This window comes from Bombus bifarius, unplaced genomic scaffold (genome assembly GCF_011952205.1).
Source record: "Bombus bifarius isolate JDL3187 unplaced genomic scaffold, Bbif_JDL3187 scf7180000008008, whole genome shotgun sequence".
NCBI lineage: Eukaryota > Metazoa > Arthropoda > Insecta > Hymenoptera > Apidae > Bombus > Bombus bifarius.
In genome coordinates, this window is record NW_022884386.1 from 3,366,141 (window position 1) to 3,388,212 (window position 22,072).

The 22,072-nt window shown below is 43.0% G+C and overlaps 2 protein-coding genes across 3 annotated transcripts in view; both read right to left on the bottom strand.

Moving 5' to 3' along the window:
- Window positions 1-35: 35 nt before the first annotated feature.
- LOC117206694 lies at window positions 36-4,685 on the bottom strand. The gene is made up of 5 exons (XM_033446244.1): window positions 3,942-4,685; window positions 3,571-3,804; window positions 2,539-3,495; window positions 1,452-2,075; window positions 36-1,360 (listed from the first exon to the last, which is right to left on the bottom strand). The coding sequence occupies exons 1-5, from the start codon at window positions 4,295-4,297 to the stop codon at window positions 697-699; spliced, it is 2,835 nt and encodes a 944-aa protein (XP_033302135.1). The 5' UTR covers window positions 4,298-4,685; the 3' UTR covers window positions 36-696.
- Window positions 4,686-4,785: 100 nt separating this feature from the next.
- The window catches only part of LOC117206689, a 37,346-nt gene continuing 20,059 nt past the window's right edge, over window positions 4,786-22,072 (bottom strand). Inside the window, exons 2-15 of one of the 2 annotated variants that reach the window (XR_004487422.1) lie at window positions 14,669-14,906; window positions 13,936-14,044; window positions 13,803-13,827; window positions 13,528-13,708; window positions 12,991-13,337; window positions 12,144-12,210; window positions 11,711-12,019; window positions 11,335-11,443; window positions 10,614-10,948; window positions 9,623-9,739; window positions 8,627-8,713; window positions 5,650-6,273; window positions 5,038-5,381; window positions 4,786-4,969 (exon numbers count right to left, since the gene is read on the bottom strand). Coding sequence is in view for 1 of the 2 variants with exons in the window: in XM_033446238.1 (XP_033302129.1) it covers window positions 5,214-5,381; window positions 5,650-6,273; window positions 8,627-8,713; window positions 9,623-9,739; window positions 10,614-10,948; window positions 11,335-11,443; window positions 11,711-12,019; window positions 12,144-12,210; window positions 12,991-13,337; window positions 13,528-13,708; window positions 13,803-13,827; window positions 13,936-14,044; window positions 14,669-14,906 (2,716 nt within the window). In the remaining variant the exon portion in view is untranslated. Of the gene's footprint in view, window positions 5,382-5,649; window positions 6,274-8,626; window positions 8,714-9,622; window positions 9,740-10,613; window positions 10,949-11,334; window positions 11,444-11,710; window positions 12,020-12,143; window positions 12,211-12,990; window positions 13,338-13,527; window positions 13,709-13,802; window positions 13,828-13,935; window positions 14,045-14,668; window positions 14,907-22,072 lie in introns of both variants that reach the window. The other variant, XM_033446238.1, reaches the window with a different exon arrangement.

Genomic DNA, 22,072 nt, shown 5'->3' on the forward strand with positions numbered 1-22,072 from the left:
TATATATGATTATATTCAGAATAAAAAGAACATAATTCAGAAATATTGTTTATATTGTTGCAATTGTTCAATTTTTCAAACTTATGACAATTGTTAGAGAAACATTTGAATAATTGGTTCGACTATATGTATGTATAAGTGGATTTGAAATTTTTATTAAAACGATAGTATAATATAAATATGTAAGTACAAAGCACATGTAGATATATTGTATCAGTAAGCTATGTATATAAAATGTATATATTTCTCTCTCTCTTTCTCTCTCTCTCTCTCTCTCTCTTTCTCTCTCTCTATATCTATATATGTAAATTTAGTTAATTCCTACAATTCTTTTACGTTTTGATTTACTTTCTCGTTCTTCTTCTTTCTCTTATTCTTTTTATTTAATCCATCTTTGTATTATAGCATACACCATACCCCTGATTGATGATGACGAGATTAATCATGCCGATGAATTGTCCGAGGAGTACTTAAATTGCACTGAAATCTTCGACCACTCATATGGAAGACTTAACAATTACTACCGTCTATAAAAATTTTATGTAACTTTTTTTTTTTTAACGTATTTACAATTCTACCTCGACTCAGATTAAATGAGTACTCGAGTGATATTAATTCACTGAAAAACTCCTTTTCTTATTCGTCTTCCCTTTTTATTATTGACAATAAACTGCTAGACGTTTTAATCTTTTTTGTTCAAGTTATCATTGCCGGTTCCAATTTTAAACTAATAAAGAAGTTTTCCCGATCCTCCCTATATCGATTCTTCAATAAAAATTCCTTCGTGAACGAATGCACCGGATATTCGTATCCTTGAGCTCGTTTCTGACAATCCGACAACCAAGTCGCAACTTCGATCACGCGTTTCATCCTTGGATCCATATCCCTTAATCTCTTCTGCTCTGTGATACGAATTTTACTCTTTAAAACAGCGTTGTACCAACGATAGAAATATTTCCACGCTAAATCCTGTTGCCTCGTCGTCCACGTTAAATCTGTCTTTTCCTCGTAAATCGTATTTTGATTCCTTTTATATTTTATCCTGTTTAAAACGGAATTGAGGAAATTCTTGCTACAGCCTTGCTTTTGTTTCAGGTCCGGATTACTTTCCAATGATACATCCTTATTTCTGTTAGACGTTGCAGCTAAATCCTTTGAGGGGTTTATTCTATCATTCGTATGGATAATACTATTGTCTTGTTGATGGCATTTCGCATTATTTAATTGCAGAAGTCTCAGCAAAAGGTCACCCACGTGCGGCATGCAAGGTCGATTCTTTTCAACTTTAGCCCAAGATCGTCGGTATGATAAAGCACACGGGTTCTTGTAAATCTTGCAAAGTCTTTCCATAACTTCGTATCTAAATCATCAAAACATTTAATTGAACAGACAGAAGTGTTTGTAACAAAGTAAGATAATTATTTAGGTACACGATGTTGGCGTGTATGTACCTATTCGCATGATGAATACGTAAGTAATCCCATGTAGTTCGCAATCTGAAAATCGGAGGCGACTGCAATCCCGCCAAAATCGATCTGCACGAGTGAAAATTCCCCATAGCGAGGCACTTTTTGGCAGCGTTCACGAGTCTCGCGACAATTCTACTTCTCATGGGTAATTTTCTCACGCCCAAAATTTCACTGCCAATTAGACAAGAAACGCGATGACTGAATGCTATCCACGCTGCTAAATTAGGCGCGTTCCTGGAGCTCCTTTGAAAGACCAAGATCTCGATCTCCTCGGCGGGAATTCGGACGAAGAGGTCGCGATCTATGAGCGTTAGCTGCGTCGCCAAAATGTCGCTGTTTATATCCCAAATTGTTATTCTGAAGTCCATTCTCAATAATCTTCTTAATTGAACAGTAGTATTATTTTCCTGGTTTTCGAATTTCTGCCTTCTCTTGGATCCATTTCCAGAGAAGATTCGTTCTAGGAAACTGGGTTTTTCCTCAGGAGCAATGGTAGAATCATCTTCGCACTGACACTTTTTTCTTCTCCTAAACAACTTCCTCCTGGTCGGCCGTTCCTTCTCCTGGCGAAAATTTCTCAGATGGTTCAAGTGCAGTCTCAGCTCCCTGTATAATACAATACATACTCCCTATATAATATATACTCCCTATATAATACAATTAACACGTTCAACGCGATGACGATCACCGGTGACCGATAAAAGGCTTTTCGTCCCGTGACGTCGCTAATTGTCGTATGATGAATACATAAAATACACATGACTGTGGATATTTATGAAAATTTATATCTTTGTAGATATGACCAAGGAAGTGGAACTTAAGTACAAAATTTGTTTCGCTTATCAAATACCACGACGAGTACTCTACTTTGCACATTTTATGTATTTTTGCATAAATGCATAAAAATTCGTGGTCTCTAATAATAGTACAAAATTCATTATGTATCTTATTATCCATTTTAATTTAAAATAATACGAACCGCGTGAGCGCAGAGGCATCTGATATAGACCTCGCGGTAAGCGTGTTGATAAGATGGATTTTCTAATTCAATATTTTCTTTAGTTACTACCTGTAAGCGGCGGAAGCAGGTCTGGGTCGGTACCAGTATTCTGGTGTCCAAAATAACACAACTCGTCCCTTCGCAGTAGTCCCGATCGACCCAAATCTACCAGACTGAAGTTCGGTATACGAAATACTAGCTGCCAATTGTCGACGAGATACAGGAAGTTTCAGTTCCGACTCGACGGGCTGTCGACGAATAGTGACCAGACTGAAAGATCGTCGACCTTGAAGAGTAGTACGTTCTCCAGGTTGTACCGACCAGGGACCAAGGGCGTAAAGAAAATGGGGTGCAGTACAGAGACCGTATCTCCTAAAATGTTTGCAATGTTTCAAGGACTCGCCTCTTTCACCTCTTTCTTTGCCCTCCCACACCTTCACAGCATTCTCCATGAGGACGTAAATATTTTGCACGGTGAATTGCAAAGGGAAGCACTCGGGATCCGTTTGGATTGGGCCCAGAACCAACCCTGAATGACACTTCTCTGGAACTCCAAAACCAAATCGAGATATCCTTCGCGCGAGACATTTCTTCTGACTCCTCGACTCTTCTTCTTTCGCGAACGCTTCGTTGTACCAAACGTTCCGTTTCTCCCTGACTTTGTCTTCGAAGATCTTGGCTTGCAAATTACGAGGACAAGTCTGACAGGTCGCGTAGAATTTGGTCTTATTGTAATATTTGCGATTGTGATCTCTGACAAACAGTACGTCGCAAAGACCATCGTTCTTGCGTCTCTCTGCGAAGCAACGACACGTAGGCCAGCTACGAGACCCTTTCTCGATCTTGCTCGGAGAAAAATCTTTTAATTCGGCCTTAATGTCTTCCAAACTGGCGCCGGCGAATCTTATAGGAACAGGTGTGTACTGACCGTCTACCAGCTCGCTGTAGGATGGTCCGAGGTATAAGTCCTTATGACGCCATGTTGCAGGTGTATAATCACCGGCGCCTCCATAGTGAGTCCATATTCTGTATCCAATTATAGAATGTATTACAATGAAGATTTCTTACAAATGGATAAACATCAAGTAACGAAAGAATCACCTGCACACTGCTCTTCTTCCATCTTTTCTGAGATCATTGCGAAGCTCGATCTCCGAAGAAAGGATGTATAAAGTCGAGCTGCTCGCTGAACTTGCAGCGGTCGTTTCCGATAACGAGCTTCCGTTTGTCTTGTTTGCCAGCAAACTTTCGACTTGCTCGCACCATTTCTTCCAGAAAATGTTTCTTCCTTGTATACCGCCGAGTTCGTAATAGCTTACTCTTCCATCGATGAATCTAATGATATTAGTAGCGGTCAAAGCGCTATTTAATAAGTATCATCTCGTTAGGAAAAGTAGAGAAAGTTGTGAAAGCAGTTCATTTGTATCGAGCATCTCTATTTCATGACTTTTTATTTTTCAGTAAATTTCTACCTTGCCTTCAGGGTTTTGCGATGTCTCCTGTTGAACACGCTCAGACTAACGCATCGTAGAGGATATAGAGAAATCAGTTCGAAGCTCTCGATGGTAGGATCGAGGGTGCGCGGACAGAAAAACCGCGAGTTTCCTTTGAACACGTCAGCAGCCACGATTAACTTGGATGGCGTGAGACCAAGTGAAACTTGTCGAATTCCATGACCGTTTCTGGTGGTTTCGGCAAACGGAGATTCCACGAGGATGACGTCGGAGAAATCAGAGTACTCGGAAGCCAATAACTTTTGAATTCTGTTCTGTTCTTGCTCCAAGTTTCTCGTTCGATGACGAGATCTGGTTTTACATGCTGGTTGCATAGAGCCGAATTTTTTTTTAAAAGAACGCAAAAGGTAGAATTGTTTAAACGAGTCATCTACGAGATTCAGCACGGCCTTTACGTTTTCTTGAAAGGATGTCCGATTAGTACGACTTCGTTCACAAGAGGTTAATCACTTCTGAACGAATCTGTTATCACGACGTAATTTCTGTCAGGGGGAGTTTGTAATTGTGCCAAATTCCGATAGACCAATAGAATCGGAAGCTTGAAGTTGTATAAAAGTGGAGTAATCGGAAGATTATCAACGTTCAGCCACAATAAAACCTTGGTTATCTGAACTAATGAATATTTGAACCAATTACATTCTATTTGCATAGTGAAACAGGCATGTTTTTGTATTCCTTTTTGCGAATGATCGTGTCTTTCTCTGACCAATGTCTGGACAATCGAGGTTTTACTGTTTTTATCATTTTTATATAGTAATAGGATTATTTTACTAGGGGGAAAAAAAATGTAGAAACGATCTAGTTCCATTAGGTATTATCGTCTTTATTTTTCAGTTCGACGACTCCATCGAGTCTCACGACCTGTACATTAGTCGGCGACGGAGGGAACTCTGTTTAAAGACTCGGGCCTACGTGGTAAAAGGTGTCGCGGCGCCTGTCATTTCGGTTAATTAAGGGTACTTTAGCCGTTTCTTATTCCTTAGACGCTATAATACGATAATAAATAACATATAAAAAAAGACATACAGGTAAAAGACGTAAAAAAGAAGCTCACCAATAGGGGGAGCGCTCTTTCATCTAGAATAAAAAGTCGATGTAAGTTCAAAGAGCGTGCAAAAATGTACAAAGTGGCAGAGGTACATGGTGGACTCCTAAAACGGTTCGTTTCGACTTTTTCTTTTTTTTTTTCTTTTTTTTGCTTTTTTTCTTTTATGAACGGAAGCTAACTCTTTATCGGTTATTATGTTCGGGGTTCACTTTGATGGTGACTTTGTTGTTGAGAGCGGACGCGAGCTTCTCGACGTTGCTCTGTGGCAACTTTCCCGGTTCCGAGTTCGTTGTCTCGTTGTTGGACACCACTGTGTTTTCAGGGATTGGCTTAATACTTGGCTGTGCCTCCTGAAACAAAACGAACAATTGTTTTTACGAAGTTTGCTCCACTTCACGTTTCTTTAACGTGTTCTTCGTCGCTTTGTAATCACATCTGTTAACGTCAAACGTGCAATTAACGTAATTTGTACCTTTATCGTCTGTTGTTTTGTGGCTGGCGACTTAATTGACTACCTACACTAAGCATCGCGCTTATCAGCCAAACGACATAATGACATTTTACATGTTTCGACCTTCGTCTACCTTTCGAAATTGATAAAACAAAAATTCCACTCACCCCGTCAGTCTTTCTTCTTAAGTTCGATCTTTGTAACGTTGCAGCCAATTCGTTCTGCAATCTCGACACCACTGGCCCATTCGCCAATTCATCCGTGCCGTTTCTATCTGATCGAGACTGCTGCGACAGGAAGTCGAGCTTAGACGGTTGTTTAGCTTCCCCTTCGTAGGCGCCTATCCTAATGGCGACTTTTCCAGGGGCTGGTTTCAAGTTCGGTGCGTTTGCAGCTGCCGGAGATACGGCTGCTTTTGTCATTTCCGGCACGGGACTCGGCGACGTTTCCTTTCCATTCACTTGTGGCTTGTTTCCGGTACCGTGTCGAGGACTTCCGTTCGACGTGACCGTAGAATTATTTTGTATGGGGAAGTAAGTTGGCGGTGGCTTTGGAATCACTGGGTTTGGAGCCTCTTTCAACTTAAACGACTCTATGCTTTGCATCTCCACGGAATCCTCGGCGCTTTTGGTCTTCGAAAGAAGAGGAAGCGGGGGTGGAGCCGGTGGTGCTGGAGGCGCTACAGGCGCTACAGGCGCCGGAGGTGCTGGAGGTGCTGGTGGTGCTGGAGGTGCCGGCGGTATATTGTTTGTCGGCACTGTCGACGTGTTCAATACCCTTTTTTCTTGCTCCTGGTGACAGTTTAATGAGATTAAGATAAGCAATGACAAATTTAGGAATTTATACAGCGCAAAAAGAAGTCGAACGATACATATTTAATTTTATAGATACTATGTTTTAATCTATTCAATCTACCGAAGGTTGTTTCGGAATTTAGTTAAGATTATGAACGTATATATTTAATTTTTTCCACTTTAGGTATTCTAGACGATTCTTCGTACAAAAATGTAGATTCAATGCTAATCGGTCAGATAAACTTGATAACTAACATTGTAAGGCGTAATAGTAACCAACACGCGACTCCTCCGTTCACCGTTGCTCAGCAAACCGTTCATGTCTTCGGTTTCAAAAGCCTAGCATTTTTCCTTCGATTAACTTTCCTTCGCTAGTAGCAACAGCCGTGGCAGCGGCGCATAACGGTTCAATTTCAACCGTCTTTTTGTAAATCACTTCCGACTCCGTTAACGAACAGCCTTTCGAAGAGCACTCGCACACGGTCGTGGAACTCGAGGTCGCGACGAGAACTAATCTTCGTTGTCGTCGTCGTCGGTACTTTTCGCGAATTACGCGCGTCCACGCGAATTACCAGCTGCGGCGTAACGCCAAGTGCGGCACCGCTTTTTCGTTAATCACAAGCGAACCGCATTTCGCGGTGTTCCGCAGTGGCCACCTTGAAACCAATCGCACGCCACGATTCGAGTCGGTTGAAAACAGTCACGAGCGTAACTCGCGCTCTTATGTAAGCTCTATTATTTTACACGTTGCAATTCGAAGGAAATCAACGTGCAACGTCGACCAACATAAGGAAAAATCCTTGCGACAGACGATCGCGTCCACTTGTGTTCGAACGAGCCGGCAACCAACGATCGACTGTTCCGCTACCGTCGAACGTCCGTTTAACAGCACCGATCACCCGCCGATAAGTCGATTATGTAATGAGTCATCGATTCTACGATAATTCACGCGTTTCTAGGAAGCGCAGAAACGTCGCGAGGTAGTAATAATTCACTCGAGTCTTTCTACAGAGAAATTGTTGTAGAGGACAATCGATGATCGGTCGATTAGTAGATCGTTAATTAGCGGAATCGTTGCAGCGAACAAAGCCGATTTAGAAAGCACTAGCTGGTTCCCCCGCACGAATACTTCTATCGTATCGTAATCAGTTGTCAGGCTTAATTAGCTAACCGCGATTCAATTAAGGGCGTGATTTAGTATTGCCCGGCCGCGAAACGACTAGTACGGATCCAGTGTTCGTATCGCGCGGCAGATTCAGCCGGACTGAGAACAGAACGGTGAGACTTACGTGACTGTAAGAGAGGAAGATCGGTCTCTATATCGCCGCCGGTCGTCAGTTCGAACGATACGCGAGTGTATAACAGTTAATAAACGCAGCTTGTACATAAATTCAGGTGCAGCTGAGCGTATTGCGCTGCACACACGTTCAGTGTGTTTCGAGACTCGTGCAGACAATGACTGGCTGCGAAGTCTTCGTAATCTTGAGACTCGTTATCTATTTACTTTGGCAGATCTTCGGGAAGAAGGTTGTGTAATTAAAAACGACGCAAGAGAGCACGGTATAGCGTATCGCCTCGAGAATTGGAAGAATATGCCCCGAAACCACGTTATTTGCTTTGTTCCGCGTATTTTTCTCCAAACTTCCCCCGGTTACCGCCTTCTTTTTGTATCAATATTTAATTTCCACGCTCGGTTGCCAAGCAGCGTATTACAAGTATATCGCCGAGATACATACATTTCCATCGCGAATTCATTTCCAAGAGTGGCTAATAGGATTTTTAATTAACCGCATACGTGTATATCCTTAGTTCCGCTCTTTCCATCGTGCGATACGTACGAGGAGTATCGTCCTCCCTGCTCCCCCTTCCTTTGATTAGTTCGCGATCGCAACCGAGAAATTTTATTCTAGACTTGAAGTCTTTTCGTGTAATCAGAAGCTGTAACGTCTTCCTCGTCGAAGAAAGGAAACGGTGAAAGTACTAAACGTTGTACTTGAACGGCGTGCATTACGCGTACGATTATAATAGAAACTTTAATAAAAAAGAAATTTCTCCATCTATACAATTTTTCTTCTACTTTTACTTCTTTTACACCGGTCACTTAATTATCTTAAATCTTCCTTTGCCATTCAATTAATAATATCAGAAACGAAATCGTTCGAAAAAGTATGTAACTAAGGTATAGTAGATGTTGCCATAAGATATATTCTAATTATCGCAATAAAAGAAACAAAACAGTCACGTTCACGCAAATATCACGAGGTTATTAGATAAATCAAGGAAAATCACGTATTCAAGTATACAAGTAGATCGTTCATGTACCGCAAAGATAAGCTTATCGTTTTCTTACCTGCTCCGGCGCCTGATCGGAGAAATGAACTTTTTGCTGAGCGCTGTTGAACATCTTTCGATGGGCACGCTTGAACTCCTCCATTAGCTGTAAACAATTTAATACGTGTGTTATCGCGTCTTTACTGTTCCTTTATTATTAATATTATTCCTCTGACCGAGGATTAAGCACCGAACTTAATCGATCGAGAACAAAGAGGTCACACGGTAAAATTTACGGCGCGCTCAATGCGCGTTCGGTCGCAAACTGAACTCGCGAAACGCGTACGAGCGAGCTGCGCGTCTGTGAATCGTCGTTCGAACGCTCATCTACGAAAGTTCGATCGTTTGCAACATCGCGCTGTAATTTTTAATTAGGCTGGCTCTCTACTCGTTATCGACGTACAAACGCTTTTCAGTATCTGCACGGCGTATTAATCGCTCCTTTTATTTCTTCTGCACCTATTAACGAGCGTTTCTCCTTTATCTATCGAGAAAAACAATCCTTGGTCGAATCGTTTCGTTTTCATCGCCGATCTAACACCGATTAGATTTTTACGAGATTAGATCGTTCACCCATCGAACGAGAGATCAACCGGTCGTAATTTCAATTTCAACGTTTTACGACGTAGCCAGTGAATGAACTTTTCGCCTGTTAAGTGTGACTGACAAGAGTTAGGATGTCACGGGAGGAATCGTGTGGGTGTTCGCGATACGAGAATCAGGCTCTCGTACGAGGCAAGTGAACGCGTGATACGAATGCTCAACTTACGAGTACAGCGACGTTATGAATGCACTGGTATCCTGCAATTCGACGGAGTCTAGTTAAAGTTCAAATGTCGCGCGGTAAAAGATCGTTGAATTCATCGGAATCCTATTGTCTTGGATCGTACACTTGAACCAATTTCGACGTTTATGTTATATCATGCCACGACATGTAGATTTAAGAAAAATCGAACAAAGATTAACGGAACGTTGCTCTTATCGCAGTTTGTGTAAGATCACAAATATTGACTACCTTATCGTGCGTAACTTTCTGTTCTTGCGCCCTCAGAGCTTCCGGGTTTTGTGGCTTCCGCGGCTCCGCAGTTTTCTCCTTTCCTGCTTCCATTTTCGCGGCGTTGTTCATGTTCCTCTGAAAGAGACGATGCATTAAATACGCTCACACATCACGATCGCCTATAAATATACCATCGGTAATCAATATTTCGTGACGCAATATTTGATCGATGCAGAATTAGTCACACTGTGAGAAAGTCTCGATCGAGTTAGACGGAACGAGTGATAAGCGATTTGTCGACGATAAGGAATCTACATGCGTAACTCGGTTGTCCAAGGAACAGAACGTCCCTTATGATGAATGAAACCTTACTAATGTTACTATTATCGCCACCATGGAGACACGTTGAAAGAACCAAAATCTTATCTATTGGGAAGAAAACAATTATCTTTGCAGATGACGCACGAGATATCGCAAAGTGTAAAAAAAATTACCCATACTAAAATAGAGACACAAGTATAAATTTCCATATAATATAGCTTGTTGATTATTACAATTTTTGTTGCTATACGACAAAAGTAAATTATTTACTAAGCATGCATTATTTACTTACTTTATATCGAAATTTATAATCGTGAAATAATCAGACTTCTTTATTGTTTATTGTTACCTGTTTGACATAATTATTTTAATCTTCGATCCGATAAGATCGCATGTGCAATATGAGTCATCGGTCGCAAGAAAAATGCCACGTTTATAAAATAATACCGGCATTGAACGGTGATCTAAATTCCAATTGAAACAACAAAAATATTGCCGCGCCAGATAGGCGCCACTCTCGCCACAAAGACTCCGAAGGCGAGAAAAATCCAAAGAATCTCCACGGAGAATCGGTCGATATAAAAATCCAAATTCCGGTAACACGCCCGGTAATGCGCATAAACAAGCAGGTAATGCGATCCAAGCGGTGTATAGGTTTCGCGAAGAGGAAAAGTCGCGGCTCTCCTACCTGCTGCGCCCGCCTCTGCAATTCCTGAGTGATGGCAGTGCTTAGATCGGTGCAGGCTATCGGCGATGTCCTTGTGGCGCAATTGCGGGGCGTTGCGGTGGCCGCGGTGGCCGCGGTGTCATTGGTTTTATTGGTCCCGGTCGAGGTGGCAGTGATCGAGCCGAACGAAACTGTCGACGGTGGCTCGCAGGAGGACGTCGATAAGGACGAAGAAGTCGAAGCGGAGTCCTTGCTGCAGGAAGACTCGAGGCTCGACTCCGTTTCCGTCGAGCCTGTACTGCCCATAGACATTGTGCTACCCATTTGCATACCCTTCGCGTTCATTGGCTTCGTGTCTGTAAGGATAGAAACGCATTTCACGTTACTTTATGATACGCGTTTTAGAAGTTGACTTTAACACGTGTTGTTAAAGTCCGAAGTATTGCGAGGTATTACGAAAGGATCTTAATAATTTAGAACGCTGTTTCTTATTTAGAAAGTGTCAGCGTTTGACGCTACTGCGATTCTTGACTTTTTCATGTCACAATCTCGCCTTTGTTTCAAGCAAGAAAAAGACTTTTAACGTTTTAAAAGTATCTTCGGTACGAGATCGAAACGAGAAACCGCGTGTATCAATGACACTTTTGCTTCAGGAATTTTCTAACGATAGAAAAATGACGATTTGCCGTATGTGTCGTATCGATAGATCTTACGTGTATTTTCTCGAATTATTTTAACGTACCTCCGGACCATTTATAAGGAAGAGGTGGCGGCGGTGCTGGTGGGCATACAGTTTGGTGAATCTCCACGGTCGTTATCGTTTTCCTATCTCCGTCCTGTGTGCCATTTTCCTGTGACAAAAGTTTAACAAGAGTCCTCTCAGTCCAACGTTCGAACGTACAATCACCGTACCTCTACGATCGTTTCTCTTTTTAATTAAGCCGCGTCGATGGCTCTAGGCTACTATACACTGATCATTACGTTAATTCGATCAAGATAATCGCGATGATTATGAGAAGACTCGGAGGTAGAAAGCGCTGATCGAATACTCGTTAATTATCAAAGAGTGAGCGCTAGATATTAGAAGAACAATACCTATTAACACAAGAGTAACTCACTTTGGATCCATGATAGGGAGGCATATCATCGGCTGGACCATCGTAAATGACGTCCTGTTGCCGCATATTGTCCCTTCGATAAGCCAAACGACGATTCGCTTCGTCTCTCGGATTAGCGTCGAAATCGTGGACTTCGTAATCGATTCTTGGTGCCACAGGATCGTACAGAGGCTCGTTATCGATATCATCTTCGTAATTACCACGCGAGTTCGGACGACCTGGTGCACCTACGAACCTGTGGTTTTGGTTCTGGCTCTGATTGATACGGATCACCGTGGTGTTATTTGGTCTTCGAGACCATTCCTGAGCCTGCGAACCAATCAATTACCGTCGCTTAGCGTCTCTCTATTTTTCAATCGAACGAGTATCGCTCTTCAGCATTTTTAAATTTTTCATAAAAATTACGATCCATTTTTTGAATAAGAATTCGTACCTGATCCACGTGAGCCCATTCCGCGGAGCTGCAGCTGCTGGTGGACAGGGCAAGCGGGCAACAAATCCTGCAATATTCACGGTCACGTGTTACCAGTAATTTTTGCATCAAACGGTACTACTTTCTAATTCCAATTATACAACATCGTGAGGAAGCAAGACGTAAAGGAACGAGGGTTAAGAACAGGATGAACGTTTATGAGGCGGTCAGGAATTCGTCCTGTTCCCCGGTGCTACGATCGTTATCACCGACTGTCCTATTAATAGACCGACTTTCTCCTTGGTGCAAATTCGTCGATGCCACATGATAACGGCCGGTAACAAAAGAGAGAGAGAGAGACTTATCCAATGCCATAAACGGCGCGAGCTACTGTATCTAGCCCGATTCTATGGCAAAGAACAGTTTAGCTGGTCCTTGTTAATTGTAATTACGTACAACGGTTCAGGCTATGGCATAATAATCGTGTTACAATATGGTCGTTTAAACGTTACATCAGAGTTATGCACGTAACTAATTACAGACACTTCTTTACCATTGCAAGGCATTTATCTTGATTAGACGGGAAAGTGAAACAAATTTCTGATTCTGTATATATTACTCTGCCTATTTGTTTTGGTTTTGTAATCTACGCAATCAATTACCTAACGTTAGAGGAATAAAATGACATAAGTAGACCATATAGATGTTTGCATTGCAGGAACGAAATCTACATAGAGATTTCTTTTGCTTTCTAAATGTTAACGAGAGGATCGCTTTACTTTACATATTTCGTATATTTTTCCATATCATATAGACTTTTGAGTGTTCGAGTTTTTCACAAATACCATTTGCTCTTCGTCTTACTAACCTTCCATTTCGGTTGCAAACGTCATCGCGAGGGTATCGATGATGCATTCTAGGGTCGTGATGATGCTGCGGCGAGTAAGAAGGATTCTGCGGCTGTGGGCTGGCTGCAGCCATACTCGACGTTTCAGAATCGTAACCGCTCGAGCCACGGGTCCATAATGGTTCAGGGCAGTCGTAAAGGTGATTCGGCGTGGGTCGTTGCACTATGAGGTCGAGAACGGCGGAGCTTCTCATTACCTCGATGGCTCTTTCGAACGGAAGATCAGTGAGACGCTGGCCGTTGCACCAAATTATAATGTCGCCGGCTTTCAAGCCCGCTGCTCTGGCTGGTCCATCGTCTCTGGTGCCCTAAATGAATTTTATTCAATTAATTCTCGATCCTCTGTTATATCGTACTATTCCGTATCCACGGTAATTTGACCGAACAAGATCAATTTTACTATCGCCATTTAAGTGAAAATTGAAAGTAATTGAAATTAAACACTGGAGAGTTACGAAATTACTATCAAATGTCAGCGAGAAACTATGTATAATTAACCTGAACTGTGAGGCCTGGCACGATGCCTCTGCAAACACCACACCCGAGGCGACCCTTCTCGCCGACGAGAATTCGAATCCTGACTTCGGTGCTCGGAACGGCACCCAAACCAGTTTCGTTGTACTGTAGCTGCTGCTGTTGCTGCTGCACCATGTGCCAGGTGACCGGATCGTTCGGGTTGCTTTGCGAATCATAAAGTACTTTTATAACGAGGAAACACTCCGCGGACTAACGCCAGAGCCTTGCAGAATTTTTAATGAGCGATCGGTACTTACTCTTTCACAGGTATCATTCCCACGCCTGAAACAATAAAATACGAGCAATCAGTATAAGTTGTTCGCGTGTATTCTGGAGTTGAGAGAATTAAAAAAAAAAAAGAAAAAAGAGGAAAAGAATGCGAGTAATTACTTCGAATCTTGAGAACGAGCACTTGCTGGTTTTTTGCCAGAAGTGCCACTTCCTGATGGACTGCGTCCTCAACCGGATACCCGTTCACCCTTATGATCTGATCACCGACCTGAAAGTAAAAAAACAAAGTGAAACGAAAAGTAGAATACACGGTTAACGAAATAGAGCAGAAACCGTAGTTTCGTAATTACGGAATCGATTCGTATCTCTTGACGAATGTTATACGAATAGCTATAACACCAGGCAAAAGTTTGAAATCGCTACGTGTTTCCCCCGGAGAATTAAAAAAAAAATAGAAAAGTTTATCTCGAAGTAACATTCAATAAAAAATTTGTCGTTGTAAAGGAAATTTACAACTATCGATATCGGCAACGTTAATTTCCAATGGATATTTAACAATCGATGAATTAAACGGTTAAAAATTAATAAACTTCAACTTAAACGATTAATGAAATTAGCGAGGGACAAAATGTAAGTACAACCAGAAAACGGATCTCAAATTTTTGGCCGGCACGGTAGGTGCATGTGGATGTTTGCGCATTTATGAAACACCGTAAATCCCAACAATGCATATAATATGCAGAAATAAGTAAAACAATCAAGATATAGTAATCATTATAATATTTAATGGATCGTGCTTCAATTACGTGCATAAAAATTTGAATTTACACAAATATCTTCGGTGTACCGATAGCAATTACAGATATGTAACTACAATTTGTGACTTCATTACCCTTAATCCATTTCTGTGAGCTTCGCTGCCAGGTTGCACGTCGCTCACGTAAAATCCGGCTGCGTACTCTCTGCCACCACGAAGAGAAAAGCCAAATCCAGACGCTCCACGCCGTCTCAGCCTGACGTTCCTAGTCACACCGATGACGGCCATCCTGCCGCCTCCTGTTGGATTTCCAGGACCTCCACCGGTCGATGGTACCATCCCAGCACTACCCGTGCCGGATGCACCACCCGACCTGCGAAAACCAATTAAAACTCAATCTCGTCTGATCGATGTTATTTGGCATTGGATTTAATCGCACGATAATTAACGAAGTACAAAATGCTGGAAAAAGAAAGTGGATTCGGTGGCACGAATCGAATTACGAGTCACCGTCGTTACACGTATTGTTCGGTGAATCGTATCAGCAGCTCGGACGGAAAGTAGAGCGCGATTCATTTAGCCGAATGAATTCACGAGTACGCTTTACTCGCGATATAATTTTATCCTGGATTTAACCGCGTTAACGAGTCTCGTCTTTTTCGTTACGTAAAGCGAGCAACATTACTTTCTCGGTATTATTCCTATGCGTTCCACGCTCGGCGAAATCACACGAGACCAGAGTCCCTCTCGCTAATAACCGGCGACTATTCGCAACTCAGTAAAAAATCTTAGTCGTATTTAGCGATGTTGAGATATGTCGATACGTCACCAGTATAGTGCGGATGTAAAATTTCAAGATACAAAAACGTAATAGAGCGCACTATATAATGTGTATTTGGTATAATACTTGCTTTCATATTCTTCCTTTTGTACCGTTTCTTTGGTTGTATTCGTAAAATTTGCATATACGTTCGCAGTCACGAAACGCAGTCGGAAACGCGACACATCACGGACAGAAACGTTTCTTGGCCCGAGGATACAATGGGAGTGGTGTGACAGAAGGAACAGTTAGTCATTGAGACTGAATTATATGTATAAAGGGCATCGTTTTACTCTAGCCATCCGTTAAGGGTATTTTCCCGTATTTATTTCGCGAAGTAAAATAATTTATGCGTTTCGTTATTATCGATCTACTAGCGTGCCTTTGTATACCGTTAAAAAATTCAAAAAGAAAACGTCGAATATGTTTGGTGTCTACGGAATAGACATGTGCACCATCGAATATAATATAGCGGGTATTGGTTGCATATCTGTGGTAGTCGCGTCGCGCGTCTGGAATAGCTTACGGGGATGGTGAGGATGGCAGTGGTTTAAACGCTTTCCATTGATTTCCGTCTCCTCTGGATTTTACTGCTACCCAGGTAATTACCACCGGTAATAGAATATCCTACGTGTTTGTACGTTCCTATATATCTCCGGGAAATTCGCAATTATTCAAGAAGAATCTTAAAATGTGGCGGATAAGTTTAACTTTGAAATTTGAGAATGAAACTAAGTCTTTGTTCAGTTTGTGCTTATCGCTCGGAATAAAAGTTTGAAAACCGTTCTATATTCATAGCGGTTCGATATAGAGGGATTGTATTTTTCACAAATACGTGTAATTGTATAATGTGCGGTTTTAGAAGCTGCATTTGGGTTACCGTATGCGTTACAGAAATATGAAATATTTCGTAACATCTAGCAAGATTCGCAGGAAGAAGAATTAAAATCGCGGACGAACGTTTTCCTGCTTGGGGACGGACGGCAAAACGGCCGGAAAATTTGTGCACGGTCTGCAAAGAGGAATTACAGCAATTCTGTGTCAACGACGCGGCTCACCTTCGCGAATAATTGTCCTGCAAAAATGCTCGTTTCAGTCGGCGGTCGGAGAGCCGCGCAGTCCGACTCGAAACAATCTTTGTTCGGATCTTGCGGTCTTTTTCCACAGTCTCCTGCGAAATTAATGACCACACCTGGCGCACTATTGGCCTGCGCAATCGTCGAGGAAGGAACGACGAAGCGGAGGAGTCGAAGCAAATTCCACCGCAGACGACGAAAAAGACGAAAGATAGAAAGGAGACGCGCAGGGTGGGGCAGGCGGATGAAACAAGGAAAGAAAGACACTTTATGCTCCCTAATGACGCCGGGAATCCGTCTTGTCTCGGACATTGAAAAGATTACGTGCAGTATGAAGGGACGTCGTAGGTTGTCGGATGCAGTGGAACACGAGAATGACACCAGGTAAATGACAGTCATTAGAAAGAACGAGACACTAGTTTAAAACTACTCCGACTAGCTGGAGAGCTCGTCTTCTTTCTCTTCTATCTTTATTCCACCTTGTACTCGTTCTTGCTCCCTTCCTTTTTGCTCTTCGTGAACGTTACCGAAGGCGAAAGAGAATTCCATCGTCTGCACTTTCCTACGAACCTGCAGGGCTTTTGCTTTCCTCTTTTTAGAGGATATCATTTCGGGCAGACTACGCTCTACACAAAACGCAAACCGACGAAGGCTTCCTATCCGAGTCAATTTACATGCGACTATTTACGACGTGATTACCATTTTGCCTCGGCAATGGGTGCACCTTGCGTTCGCAATTATCGGAAAATTACAAATTTCCTTATTGGACGGTAATAAGGGACGTGCATATATATACCGAAGCAACGAAACGTTGGCGACTCGGCGTGATATCGTGTCGAGTTCGATCTTGAAAGACCAGTCTCCGATCTGATCGGCGATCCGCTAGATAAGGGAAAAGTACTACAAAGAAGAGGAACTCTACCCCCTGGGGCGGCAAGGTGAAATACCTGTCGACGACACCTACTAAGATCCACGAGATTTCTCGGCCGGTGGGATCACTGACACGAAAGGTAGGTACTCGTTACAAGCTGTTAACGCATTTTTAACGTGTTCCTCGCGACGTTCTTAAGGAAGTCGTAGTTGCTTTTATTAAAGACCCGCTCTTTCAAACGCGTCGGAAAACAGTCACGCTGCCGTAGGTTTTCAACAACTCCCTCCGATGCTTGCCTCCACTTCTCGACAGCTCGGTAAACGCGCCTCTATGCCCTCGTTTCTGAGCATCTCTCCAAAATGCGTTCACCTGACGATCCCTTCAACCCTTGCTGCTTTTGTTCGACTGCTCCGTATTTCTATCGTCCGGCCAAGACGGCACAAATGTTAAGCCGACCTGAAAAGGATCGTGCGGACACAAAAAGTGCTGCTCCGATAACCGTAACCAGTGATTTATATGCATGGAAATGCAACGTGGAGTGGAGAAGGTGAGATGATAGGGAAAAGAAAAGCTCAAAGCTGTCGAGATTCTATCTACGGAGTTAGTACATTGTTAACAATGGTTTCATTAATCCTTTCATGGTCCGATATCGATAAGACGCGTCGATGACGCGATAACGAGCATCCCGCGAGCGATCTAGAAACCGAGTAGAGGTCGTTGAAAAGTTTCAAGACCGCGAGGAACGTAATCTCTTATGTAATCTCGAGGACAATGGACGCGCGTAGATTCTCAAGGAGGTTCCCGCGACAAGAGGCCAGGCCATCGATATACTCGGGCATACCGTTATTGTCGTCGATATCGCTACTTAACGATCCAGCCACGAAAGTGTTACGACTGTCACGAACTTTCCTCCACACCTTCCAACGCTAATCTGGTAGCTGCTACCGTCTGAGCGTAGCAGCTCGTCAAAGAGAGTTCTCGTGCACGGCCATTACCGCGCGTTTACTTCGCGTCGAATCCCGCATTCGGTTCATATTTTATGCCAATCAGTTCCCTTCGCGACGAGCTAACGAGTAACGAAAGGACGAAAAACGAGGAAGAAGTTCCTCAGGCTGGTTAACGTGTTTAACTGTTTTTGGAGGGAAAGCAGAGAACGTTGTTGTACAATAATAATTAACGTTAAGCCTTTCCACGAAATTATTTCGTTTCTTAATAAGCCACGGTGTTACGCTAACAACCTCGTGTGGCAACCTCGTACGAAGTTTCGATATTCGAGAAATCTTCGCGATTCGCTTGACGTAAGTTATCGTTGTAAAAAGTCCGATTTTCCGGATTATGATTCGACGAGTCACTCATATCGAGCAGCTGTATCATCGGTACCATTACAATGCTCGACAGACGCTCGCTTGAATACCGATCGTTCGTGCATGTGTGCACGTAGCGAGATAACAGGACCCTCGAATTATCGGCTCGGGATTCTATTCACGCTTTATGATAATTATGAAACGCGCGAAGGGTCCGTCGATTCTGGGTTAAGTTCGTCGTTCGGCACGGAGAAAGCTACGGCGATATGCGCGCGAGGTTCGAAAGGAAAAAAAAAAGAGAAGAAGAGAAAAGAAGAAGAAAGACACGAGTATGTTCATGATGCCCTTCCCAAGCCCGAGCAGACTTTATTGTTCTCTTTATTGTGTACCTCCGGTGAGAACGTGGCGCGCGCAATCGATCGGACGATGCGCGCAATTATTGACTCGCGTTCAGTACATTTTCACTCGTCTTTTTTCTTCCGATTCGTGACACGAGTTTCTCGCATAATTGCGCCAGCTCGTGCTTTCGTATTGGTCTGTGCACGCGGTTCGAAGGGATGCCCGGAACGTCCAGCGCGCAAACAATGTAGAGAAAGTCGATGGAAGTTGCAGAGAACACGGAAAAGACACGCCCTGACGAGTATTCTTGTCCTCTCGTGTCTCGTTCCTCGCCTCCTGTTAGATCGCTCGTAGAAGACGTTGGGTCACGACCGAGCGTCCACAGCCACGCGATACTTTCCATTTTATCTGTGTTTCAAGGAGATCGTGAAAAACTGTGCCTCCAAGTCGCAGGTCGATCGTAAACATCGAGCCGCGGAAACGTTCGGGTCAGGTTGAAATATTAATTTTAATCCGACCATGCTACGAAGGTAATACGATTAATATTTACGACCCGGAGGAACGGTAAATTCTTTCGATACTGCGAATTTTCCATTGGCAACGAAAAGAAACAGTTGTAACAGTTGCTTCTACGAAGCTGAATCGATCGACGGAGCATTAAAGTATCGTAGAGTCGTCGTACAAAAGTTCTGTGTAACGTGGAATTGCTCGTAAACTGACAATGAAAGCCGATATCGGTGTTTTCAAACGAATCTTTCGTTGACTCGCGAAACGGTTTTGTGAATGAAGTGGCCTATTACGTAAAGAACGAGATAAACGTTGCTGGAGGGACGGAATAATAACGATTAACCGATTCCCGGTAATAACGAGGAAACCAACTGGTTTCCTAATTGACGTTTCGCGTAGCGCAATGGGCTACCTCGATTACAAGAATTTTCCTCCGAGCTCGCTCTTGGTGAATACGTTCGTAGCCCGTTCATGTAGGAATACACGCAGCCGTGCAATGAACGGCGTATACCGCGATTAATGGCAAGATCAGGCGAACTTGTATTTCAGAAAAGTCGCGATTACAGGTTTTTCTGGTTCCTGTTTCGTCACGGTGTGGGGCGCGTTCGAGAAACTTTGAAAAGAGTAGCAGACGAACATCATGTTAAAGCAAAATTAATCGAGGGAATAAATTATCCATCTTATTTTACCGTATTGCTACGCTTGATGTACACGCTCGAGCAACAAGCTGCCTGTATGTATATTTAAAACCTATTTACCTTTTATCTTGGCCATAAAAAAACGTTCGTTTCTTGCGATCTATAAAGTTTCGCTTTGCTAAGAAACTGCGAGAATCGCCGTAATAAATCGCGAAGGAACTGTGAACAACAAATTTCAAAGTTATCGCATTGTATTCGTTGATCGCACGTCGTCGGCATCCGTGCGTCGTCCAGGGAACAACGTAATTGATATCGTTAAGTGTACACGACGCGAAATTGCGCTCGTTTATGCTGTCTCAAGCACAACTGGCTCTGTTATCGTGGATCACGCGTCGCGTCACAATTTCGAGCAGAGTAAAATTCATTTTCGTTACGGCCGAATTGCCGCTTTAACTACGCTCGAGCCGGAGAGCCTCGAGGAACACGAATCGAGATCGTGTGCAACGAGCACAGATAGACCAACAGAGAGAGGAAAAGGGCAACGCTTCGGAATCGGGCGTGTTTCATGTTTCTTCCCTTCACGCGCCACCGATCTCGTTCCATTCGATCTCGAGAATCCGCGCCTTTGATCGATCTATCCTCCCGTTCGCGGTCATTGATCTACTCGCGCTATTTTCAGCTTTGATTCTAGTATATTACGCCTTGGATATAGCGAGACGATTAATCGTTTTCCCCTCACATAATGCTAAAGGTATTTTGTGACTTTCTCGACGAATCGTGCTTTTCCATTTTATTCGATTTTCACGAGAAAACGATCGGTATCAACCAATTACGTACCGCACCTGCGTTGCAAACGTAGTTTTGTTCTGCTATGTTCGGAATCATTTATTTAGAAGTCGATACCCGTCGTGGTAATGCGGTTCAATAAGAAGATATCGCATAAAATCATTAATATCCGTTACTTTTATTTCAGATTTTCCAAATTCATTAGCGGGTAATTAGCATTCTGGATGGTGCGCTGAAACACGGCTCGGTATTTAGTATGTAATGGCTTAACATTACCACGTTGTATCGATATCAAAGAGCTTCGATTATACAGCTGTTCTAACATCTTCAGAACGATTTCTCTATCCGTCCTTTTTGCTAATCGTCCTCGAGGTGAGTGAAAAATTATATAGCGCCTCAGACGGTTGGCGAAGTCGATAAACCGGATATCGGTGATCAAAGAACGGAATTACTGTAATCAAGTTCCCTCCGCGTTCTTTTATTTGCAATTAACTCTATATTGAACGGCCGGTACTGGCCTTGAGATATTTCCGATATTCTCATTTATTGGATATGCCCTTCGCACCGGTCGGGGAAAAGAACGGCTACGCGGAAAAGTACGACGGAGGACCGATCTCTTTAAAGTTCACTGGATCATTGTTCCTATCGGTGACTTTAACGATCGGAGAGAACAGGCACAGTCTGAACGAAACTTAACATCCACCTTTAACGAACGATTTAATCGAGTTCATAGTCTGGATAAGGAGGAGCATGATTTATTCATTGTTATCGACGTTTATCTTTCACATTAAATAAAAAGAAAGAGAGGAATGCAAGATGAAAAAGGATCGACGCCATGATCGACCGTTTCAAACACGTCCAATGTTCAATCATGATAAATGATGCGACGTATCGATCAAAGAACCTGGAGACTCTCTCTGCGGTAAGTGAAAGAGGAATGTTACGGATCGCGCTTTGTTTCCGCTATTCTTTTGGAACGCGAACGATTTACGGGCCTCGTTAAGTGTTTCTTTTCGTCGTCGTCGTCGTCGTCGTCGTTGTGCTCGTCCTCGTAGCTGCAAGAGGAAAGGAGTAAACGTCGAAAGATACGGACGAAGAGAAACACAATGCTCGTTGCCATGTTTGCGGTGAACGGTAACGGTGATCATCTGACAGCCGTAAAGTTTTCAGTTCGTCTCTAGGCACCCGATTATGGCGT

What these genes read in the sequence shown, in the direction of transcription:
- LOC117206694 (XM_033446244.1), bottom strand. Translation starts at nt 4,297, where the DNA reads ATGCAACCAGCATGTAAAACCAGATCTCGTCATCGAACGAGAAACTTG. An exon ending in GGAAGAAGAGCAGTGTGCAG is followed by an intron (nt 3,496 to 3,570) that starts GTGATTCTTTCG and finishes AATTGGATACAG; the next exon opens with AATATGGACTCACTATGGAG. An exon ending in CCTGCTTCCGCCGCTTACAG is followed by an intron (nt 2,076 to 2,538) that starts GTAGTAACTAAA and finishes TGTATTATACAG; the next exon opens with GGAGCTGAGACTGCACTTGA.